Source organism: Limulus polyphemus, unplaced genomic scaffold (genome assembly GCF_000517525.1).
Source record: "Limulus polyphemus unplaced genomic scaffold, Limulus_polyphemus-2.1.2 Scaffold493, whole genome shotgun sequence".
Classification (NCBI taxonomy): Eukaryota; Metazoa; Arthropoda; class Merostomata; order Xiphosura; family Limulidae; genus Limulus; species Limulus polyphemus.
The window spans coordinates 9474-19860 of record NW_013666103.1 but is presented as its reverse complement, the minus strand read 5'-3'; the positions used below and the strand labels follow the sequence as shown (position 1 = coordinate 19860).

The following is a 10387-nucleotide window of genomic DNA, read 5'->3' as shown; positions in this document are numbered from 1 at the left end:
CTTTAATAACTATTGCTTGGAAAGTTTATATTTGGTGAAATCCTTTAAAACTAAGAAAAAAATTAATAAAGTTTAAAATAAGAAGATGAGGCTCATTATTTAACCTTCAGTGAAGTTAAATCCAACTGTCTGAATAACTGATTCCAGGTTAACAAATCAGTTAAAGTTTTATTGGAAAGTCTTCAAAAATTTCCTGAGAAGAATAATGGAAGTGGAAAAATAATTGAATTTTTAACAGTCTAGGAGCTTGTAAGGAGAAGTACTTGTAATACAACCAAAAATTACATAGACTTACGAATTTATACTTCATAAAATGTGTTTTTGGTTTTAATAACAGATTTTCCATAATTCAGCTATTCATGTTTCAAAAATAATATTTTTTTCTATCATGTAAGGATTTTTTACGAATTGGGAAAAGAAGAAAACCTCTTACTTAGATCAAATTGTTATTTCATTTACCACAATGAACATTTGTTGTTATCATGTTTGTTAAAAAAAATACAAACAAACTGAAGAAAAAGGAAGAACATTGATGTCAAACAAATATGCATCCTCATTCATCCTGATTTTTTGTGTGAAATCTACATATTTTAGTTTCAAAACTATGTGTTGTGATCTTTTTTTTTTTATGCATTGCGTCATGACGTTTTGTGAAAAATCTGTACATGATGGAGAAAAATGGATATCATTTTCGGATTCAACATACAGGAATTGCTGTAGAACATATAAAAATTTCAAGACAATAAAACCATCACAGACCTGTGTTATCTGACAGTGACAGTTCAAGGAGAAACTTTTCCTTTTCATTATTTTGCTGGCACTCTTTTATTGATAGCATGTAAAGAAATAATTTGCAATTAAATATGTAGTTTTTCAGTATTTTCTAGATAATAATAAGGGTAATTGTCAGAAAGATTGGAAATAAATCTTTTAGGTTTAAACATTTAAAGGCAGCATTTCATTAGAAATATATGGGAAATGATGTAATATCTGGTAAAGCATCTTGGAAATAACCTATTCAGTAGAACATTGAAGTGATATTGTGTGCATGAGGGAGGAACTGTTGTATTTGTTACTTTACTGAATGTATGAAGTATATCAGTCAGGTGAACACAACTGTGTAATGAGATTTGCATCAGCATAAAAAATAGTCTTAATACTCCTGAGGTTTTTCATATATATAAATATAAAAAATGCTGGTAAATGCATATTCTAACATCCAGTGTCACATTTGATATAAACTGTTAATTTAAGATGACTGTTATGTTTAATAATGTGTTTGCATACACCAAGGAACCATAATATACTAATATTTATGTGGCTAGAAAGATTGAGAGAGCTTTATGAAATTACTCTCACAATAAAGTTTGCATGTGTCAAAAGATGGCACATCTGGTCATCAAGCATGGACATCAGAATTAAATCTAAGTCAGGTTTAAAATGATATAATTACCTTATACGTTTGAGTATTTTTTCATGTTTTCTTAGGCTCTAGATTTTTGTGGGAGGAATCATGCAAGGTTAACTATACTATTCTGTGCAGGGTGATATTTTCTTTATAACTCTTTGCAGAAGCAAAACAATGTCATTTGGGATTGTTGGTTATTTGAATTTTCAGAATGTTTTTTTTTTCTCCAGAAGTAGTTGCCTTTTCACACTCAAATCCACCAACTTCTTTTCTTTCAGTAGGTAGCATTAGAAATATACTTCTGTTAGTGATTGGTTGTGGTAAACAAACTGCTACAAATATTCTCTAGCTAGTTTGGCTTTTAGTAAATGTTTTCTTATTTTCCTGCTTGTAGCAAGTGTTGGGTTGTTTGTTAATAAATTCTTCCTCTTTTTAGGTTAAGTTCAAGGCCAATAAGAATGGTTTCTAATATTTTATTTGTCTGTTGTTCAAGTATTCATTATGTCTTAAACAGCAAGAGTAGTGATCAAGGTTCACAAAACTTCATACACTTGATAAGGCTTTGATTAACCTTTAGATGTTAATTCGTATGTAGTTTTATATTGCATGCTTAATTTCATATCTCAGTGTTTAAAACTGTGGTTTTTGTATGTTCACTTTACTATATGCTTTTTTTTGTGTGCTTATATTAGGAAATATTCTACTAGACAGTGGCACCACAAGTGGTGGAATCAAGATAACAGACTTTGGACTCAGCAAAGTGATGGATGATGAGAATTACAACCCTGAACATGGCATGGATTTGACTTCCCAAGGGGCTGGGACGTATTGGTACATTTCAAATAGAAAATTGACAGAATACTGCAAAATTGTATTACTTATAAATTTACTTGTGGTTTATATATAGGAGATGTTTCTATTATCTTCTTTTTTTTCACGTGAGTTGCAAAAACATATTATTATTATTATTGTTGACATTTTATTACAACTGTTGCTTTATGAAAAATATATGCACACCAACAAGTTCATAAACAACTTTGCAGTACTAATTAATTTTACAAATGTGACATTAAAGCTATCTCTTTGTGGAGAGTTAATGTCCTGACTTTTTAAATAGATAATAGTGGTTATCAGCAAATTTTAGTATATTTCTTTATTCTGCCGTGAGAAGAATCCTAAAAATGAAGTGTTGCCACTTGCTCTAAAAAGTGTTGAATTATTATCAAATAAGTTGTTTAGTGTTCATTTCATTTCATGGAGTATGATTATTAGATTATTATAAATTAAAACTTTAGTACATTTATATATTTAAAGTTTTCTTCTTAACTTCCATTTTGTTTTTCCCTTTCTTACATCACGAATAGAAAATATGAATACTTTTTTTTTTTGCAGGTATCTTCCTCCAGAGTGTTTTGTTGTTGGTAAAAATCCTCCCAAAATTTCTTCCAAAGTTGATGTTTGGAGTGTTGGAGTAATTTTCTACCAGTGTCTATATGGTAGGAAGGTAAGAGAAATCCTTCTTTCTCATTGGAATATTTTTTTATTATGCTATACAAAAAAAATTTTACACGTTTCAGTTATTTTAAATAGTGCTTAAATATCATTTACAACATAAATGTGAAGTGAACAATTAGAATATGTATACATTATTTGGGAACATAAAATATTTAAATCTAAGGTGAATAAGACGATATCAGTAAAAGATACAGAAAAAATAAACATAAGATGAAGAAATTAATCATCTAGCTTGTAGAAAAAATGGAATTATATTTTAATGCAATGAGCATTTTCAAGAGAGATTATCAAACTATGAACTTGAAGGACTGAATATCTAGAAATGTTGAATTAATTTACTGAACATGTGAGAAACAAGATGTTAAATAGTAAGTCATCAGAAGGAATATTATGATGTAAAATTGTAAACAAATTGATTTTACTTAGGAAGCATGTAGAAAAGATGTAAACAGTCAGCAGAGTGTACATTTTGAAAAGAAGTTAATAAATATTTGATTATCAATATTTGAGATATTAAACCAGGGTTGGCAAGTTGGTCAATTAACCAGTCAAGTAGTAGTGTCAAATAACTGGTAAAAAAATCTAATACTTATATTAAATACCATTAATACCCATGTATTAGCCAATGTTTTTTGATTAATTTTAGGCCCACAAGCCCCCCTTACTCTGCTTATAGCCAAAATGACTGAGTGCTCAATCCAAACAATAAAAAGCTTTACGTATTGTGTCAGCCTAATATTTTTTTTTAATGATTTTATACCTTTTGTAAATATTTTATATATATATTGATATAATATAATGCATGAGTTTAATGGGTCCTTACTTTTCATCTGCTGAAACTTTTACAGATGATTGATGTTATACTACACCATAATATAATATCCTTCACTTTTATGTAGCCAACAACTATGTTTTTTTATATACTTTCAATATAATTATATAGTGGGTATTATGACTAGCAATATTATTTACTTACAATATGCAGTGTCGAAACTGCAGCACTGGCTTGCTTGTTGTCAGTAGACAAACTAAAAAAGTTGTTCTATAAATGTAAATAAAATCATGACTTATATCTCCAGAATGTAGCTTTATTAGCTTAATATTTCACATATACAGCTTCGTCAGGAGCTATCGATATCCTACAAATTCCTGACGAAGCTGTAATAGCAAAATATTGAGCTAATAAAGTTACATTCTGGAGATATAAGTCATGATTTTTTGTTTATGTTGTTAAAACTGTATTATAATAAACTCTGTTTTGTTTTGTGAAAATGCAACAAGTAACATTTCTGAGTGTTCAAATAACCACCATTATATTAAATATGTAGGAAACAAGATGTTAAACAGTTAGTTGAAAATTTAGGAAAGAAGGTATCAAACAATTGATTTTTAGAAAGAATATTTAAAAACAAGATGTTAACTTATGGAATCTGTGGAAAACAAGATAGTTAAGCATTCAGTACCTCAGAGTGAATATTTAGGGAACAAGTTATATAACATATTGAAATAATAGAGGGAACACAAAGAAAACATGATATTGAACATCATGAATACGAAAAGCTCCATCTATAGAACTCAAAAGATTGAATGAAGTAGATAACTGGTGAATATGTAAAATAAATAGTAGTTTGAGCTTTTTTTTTATAAACAAAAAGTAAATATGATAAATTAGCAGACTGGGTGTCTTCTAAATGAAAAATTAAAAGCCTGAAAATTAATATACAAACTAAAACAAGTTAGCCAAGTGAGTGTTTTATAAACAACATAAATTAATATTTACTACCTTGTACATTTATAAATACCATAACTTTTTCTTACCAACTTCATGCTCTTAAAAGTAAGATGAATGAACCAGCTTTTCTTTTGTTCATACAGTGTATAATAATTACAAAATAACATTAGGTATTTCAGTGCATATTTGAAATTTTCAGAATTCATGTTATAATTAAAAAATTGGTTTTCTGTTTTAAAAAAGCATGTAAAGCCAAAGGATATATATAATTTTGGTTATATGACTTTTTAATTTAAGAATGGACATCCCTAAAACATAATCTTTTTTTATAGTTATATGACTTTTTAATTTAAGAATAGATATCCCTAAAACATAATCCTTTTTATAGTTATATGACTTTTTACTTTAAGAATGGACATCTCTAAAACATAATCCTTTTTATAGTTATAAGACTTTTTAATTTAAGAATGGACATCCCTAAAATATAATCCTTTTTATAGTTATAAGACTTTTTAATTTAAGAATGGATATCCCTTAACTATAAAAAGGATTATGTTTTAGAGATGTTCATTCTTAAATTAAAAAGTCATAACTATAAAAAGGATTATGTTTTAGAGATGTTCATTCTTAAATTAAAAAGTCATATAACTATAAAAAGGATTATGTTTTTAAGACTTTTTAATTTAAGAATAGATATCCCTAAAACATAATCATTTTTATAGTTATAAGACTTTTTAATTTAAGAATGGACATCCCTAAAACATAATCCTTTTTATAGTTATAAGACTTTTTACTTTAAGAATGGATATCCCTAAAACATAATCCTTTTTATAGTTATAAGACTTTTTACTTTAAGAATGGACATCCCTAAAATATAATCCTTTTTATATTACCCAGTGTCATGAAACATTACAATAGAAAACAAAAAACTGTGAACATTTTGCTCTTGTTTGATAAGAAAAGAAACTTCCAGTTTCCAGTGAAGAACTTGTAATTACTTTGACACATCACCTTGGTTTCTTCAAGAGGATATCCCTCTATTGGTTATAAAAGCTGTAAGGTGAAACATCAAGGTCTTTGGTAACTGGTTGTTTCTTTTTGTTGTTGTTGCACATGCTTACACTCCAGTGATTAATTAAGAAGGGTTCAAAATATTTCAACTTCACTTAAGTTGTGGTTGCTAATTTGTTATATGAAGGAAATAATGCATTTCATTTCTCACAGCCGTTTGGTCATAACCTTTCTCAAGCCACTATTCTTGAAGAGAACACTATTTTAAAAGCTACAGAGGTTGATTTCCCTGCCAAACCTGCTGTTAGTAATGAAGCTAAGGTTAGTTTGCTCTTTTTATATTTCAGTACTCAATATTAAAGTACAAATTGTTTTTTTATTTAACTATTAAGAAATATATTCTGGTTTTGATTTGGTAAATAATTGATTTGTAAATATATTTGACACTTATTTAATATATATATACATATTTGGTTAAGTAAATAGTTTGGTTTTACAAAAACACATTTCTGATTATTTTCTGTCTCTTACTTTCTAAATGCACTTGAGATTGTCCTAAGTATTTTTTAAGGTTAGTACAAATAAACATATAAATTACTTTGTTACACACATCCTTTAAAATTTAAGACATTTAATCTTACATTTTCTTCAATAGAACAGTAATGTTCTCCAGTCGTTCCAGAATTGTAAAGCAATTTATGGTTGTATGTTTTGTACTAATATCAAATTTTCTATCTTAGTAGGTCCTTATTAACATTTACTTATAAAGACATAATATTTTAAGTGTAACTTCCATGTTAAAACTTGACAACGACATACTTGTCACTTTAAGAACTTACTGAAATATGGAATAGGGAGACATGTAAGGGATGGACTATCTACCATTTTGTATTAGAGTGGCTTGGAATTTAGGGTATAAAAATGACCATAAAGCATGTATTTATTTTAAACCTAAAACTTATAATTGCTCTAATGTTTCTAACAGTTTAGGTTTGAACCAGTGGAAATTCTCGTCTGTGCTAATAACTGAATTTTTATTCTAAGCAATCTTTTGTTTTCTTTCTTTTTTTAAGCAATTCATCCGCCGGTGCCTACAGTATCGGAAAGAAGATCGTATTGATGTATTTGGTATGGCAAATGATGACTATTTTAAACCCAACTATGGAAAATATAGTCGACAGGCGAGTTCCTCTGATAGATCATAGCCTTCTTCGGAACAGAATTTTGTAGGTTTTTTTCTCTCAAAATAACAGCCAAACAGCGTGCCAACATATTGTACTGAAGATGAGAGCTATGCATTGATTTGGTGAGGTTCTGGGTAGCAATGGATTCAAGATATAATTTAATTGAAGTATGCTATACTTATTCAGCCTTTCTTCATACATATTAGGCCATTCCACTGGCACGCTCTTCGGTGAACATCAACATGATTCCCAGTTTTTCAACAACAGGAGTATGGTGAATGTATTTATGGGGATAGATGGTAGTACCTGGATGCAAATATATCTTCAGGCTAAGGAAAAGTTTCATATAGATTTGGGCAACATGTCTGCCTTATATGAGCTTTGGAGTGCTCAGTGTAACATAGAGTGTACAAAGTGTAAGTGAGGATGGACCAGCATAAAAACTTTATGAATGTATGTGCATGTGTGTATGTATGAACAATTCTGTTAGGTAAGAACTACAACACGGTTACTTTTGTCTAGAAGACTTAAGACAAATGATCTGTAAATGATCAATTGATAATCCTAACTGTCTCTTCCAATGAACTATAAAATAGCGTGTAGATTATGACCTTTCAACACCTGTTTAGTCAACAGTGTAGAAAACAAAACGGAATTCCTTCTCAATTTTTAGTACTGTCGAAACTGCATTCCAGTATTTTCTAAATCGGTGTCTACTGAAACAGCTCTCTGTTACTTACTGTATTTACCAAACCACCACTCAAGTATCTACTGAATCATCACTTGCTTTACGTACTGAGTCAATGATTCAGCGTCTACTGAAACAGCTCTCTGTTACTTACTGTATTTACCAAACCACCACTCAAGTATCTACTGAATCATCACTTGCTTTACGTACTGAGTCAATGATTCAGCGTCTACTGAAACAATGCTCTTGGATTTATCGGGAAAAAAATTCATTGTATAATGAAGAAACATCAGATATTTACTGGATCAACAGCTTCGTAGTTACTGATGTGATTGAACACTTGAGTAACTTCAAATCAACCTTTGGTATGGTAACCATTGGGCCAAATCTTCAGTATTTGTAAAATGAATCATTTAGTTATTCTTGTACCAGTTTTTAGTGAATCTTCTCTTCTATTCCAAATTTTCAGTAACAGTAGGATATAGTTTCAAATGCCTATTAGATTTGTTTTCATTAATTACTTAAGCTGCTTCAAGTAATCATTTGATCATATTTTACAACAATGGGGGTAGCTGTTGAATTTCAATCTTTTGTTTGTCACTGAATCAATACCTCGGTTTTTTTATGAGCAAATATGGTCTCAGTAAATCTTTTAGTGAACTCTCAGTCAGTGCATCAAAAGCTGACAAGTTAATTTGTGAATCAACTTAGAGGAACCTAATGAATTTAATTTTCAATGAGCATCTGTTAAAACAATATATTTGGGTCAGATTCTCAACAACCATATGATCAACTTTTGAATGTTTTTCAGTTAAAAGGCTTCAGTATCTACTGACTATACTTCATTTTTGCTGGATTATACTTTACTTTCTTCTTGAAGAATATTTGAGTATTTACTGAATCAACTGTTTGATACCTACTGGCCAGTACTTTAATATTCAAAGTTGAGGAAAATTCCAAACAACTACAGCAACATATTAGAGAGAGCATACGAAGGACAATTATTGAACTTGTATAGGAAATCTCTGTAATTAATCTGTTATTGTATCTAAACATTGCAAAGTTATTGTGATACACCTCAAAGTTAGAGATGTTCTCATGGGTCTCTTTCTGCTACTGGTCGTAAGGTAGTGTGGGATCTCTGACATCACATTTGTAGTTACAAATTATCTTGTATATTAGATATTTGTGTGATTTAGGTCAGCCAAGCAGTCAAGCTTTTTTTTTTTTTCTTTGAGTTTTTTCAAAAAGTTAAGTTAAGCTGTCAGATTGATTTTTCGTACACCATTTGGTAAAGATGAATATCTAGAACCACAATGGTTCTTTGTTTCCAGGCATATTCCCATTTTGATGAAAGCTGAAGACATAAAGTCTGTGATAATCAACACTGTCTGGTCTCATTTTGTTAGATAGAGAAAAGTTTTTTGTTTTTCTTTATTGGCAGCCAACACATTCTGAGAAGAAAACATTCCTTTTTTTTAACACTAAGTGAATGACTAGTCACTATTGGTCATGCTTAACTCATAATTTCAACTAAAATTATAAAAAATTAACTAGTCAGTGTTAAATAAAACTATTGATAAATCTAGATGTTTAATTTCTACCTAAATCGTCTTAGAAATAGCATCCCTTCTTTCAACAAATGTTCCATAAAACTGAAAATTATAACATTTCGGTGTATTTAAACAGAAAATTGTTGAAAAACTTAACAAAATTTTTTGAAGTATATTATATTAAAATAATCGTGAGTGTATGTGGTTTTAATACCCGGTGGGTCGGGTTGGTGGTACGTTTGAGAATTTTCAATGCTAAAATCCTGGGTTCGATTCCCTACTGTATGCAGAGTGCAAATAGCCAATAGCTTTGCACTGAGAAGACAACAACCGTAAAAATCTATAAAATATCATTTCGTTTTTTATTGTTTTTTTCCGATAGTTTTTATTTTTTAACTCAAAAACCTGCTATCTAAAGATAAAAACACACACGATAAAAAAGCTGGCAAGTCACGCAAGAGAAACCGATAAAACTACTAGTGTTTTCGAAAGCGCCAGCGTTTTATCAGTTTTTTTTTAACAGTATTTGTTGAGATATTCCGTAGTAACCATCAAAGATATCATAACAACCTCTCATCATTGTATATGCCCAGTGGCTTAGCGGTAAGTCTGCAGCTTACGACGTAAAAAATCGAGTTTCGATACACGTGGTGGGCAGTAGTGTAGCCAGGTTTTCCACGCGGTGGGGGGGGGGGGGCAGAAAATTTTTAAAGGGGCAATATATTAAAAAGCTGAAACTGATCTAAAATGGTCATTAAAACAAATCAAAGTAATAGTGTTTATAGAAGTCATATTTTGTAATTAAATGATACAAAACGAGTTTATTATATATAAATGCTGAAAAATAAGTTAAAATATAGGAACGCCCTTCTGTAAGCGCTTGTTACCAAAGCCAAATAGGTGTTGATCGTGTGCCAAACCAGAAGTTTTTGGCTCTAGTGTTTCTTAGTGATTATTACCGTCAAACACAGCCGTCATGGATAGCGGTATGGTAGTGGACCTCATCTTTTGTTGGCTCTGAAAGATCTGGTAATTCGCATGATTATGTTTACGTCACAGGATTTGGATTATTGGCTCTATTTAACAGGGGTAAACGCTATAGGTTCTTTTAATCTGACATATCACTAACCACCTGTGGTTAATAATGTGTAGACCTGACTAATGAGTTCAAAAGACGCTCGAAAATAAATATAATACTTGAATGTGCCTTCAGTTAATTAAACCTAAAATCTATTAACCTCGTGCTTTGAACTTTAAAAAGGTAACCCATAATGTAGTGACATAATACTCGTACAG

General features: G+C 30.1%; 1 protein-coding gene across 1 annotated transcript in view; it reads left to right on the top strand.

The window, feature by feature from the left end:
- The window catches only part of LOC106458612 (serine/threonine-protein kinase tousled-like 2), a 60672-nt gene extending 51749 nt beyond the window's left edge, over window positions 1-8923 (top strand). Inside the window, exons 15-18 of the mRNA XM_022384879.1 lie at window positions 2101-2239; window positions 2801-2912; window positions 5880-5987; window positions 6740-8923. Coding sequence (XP_022240587.1) covers window positions 2101-2239; window positions 2801-2912; window positions 5880-5987; window positions 6740-6871 — 491 coding nt within the window. The 3' untranslated portion in view covers window positions 6872-8923. The remainder of the gene's footprint in view (window positions 1-2100; window positions 2240-2800; window positions 2913-5879; window positions 5988-6739) is intronic.
- Window positions 8924-10387: the final 1464 nt, after the last annotated feature.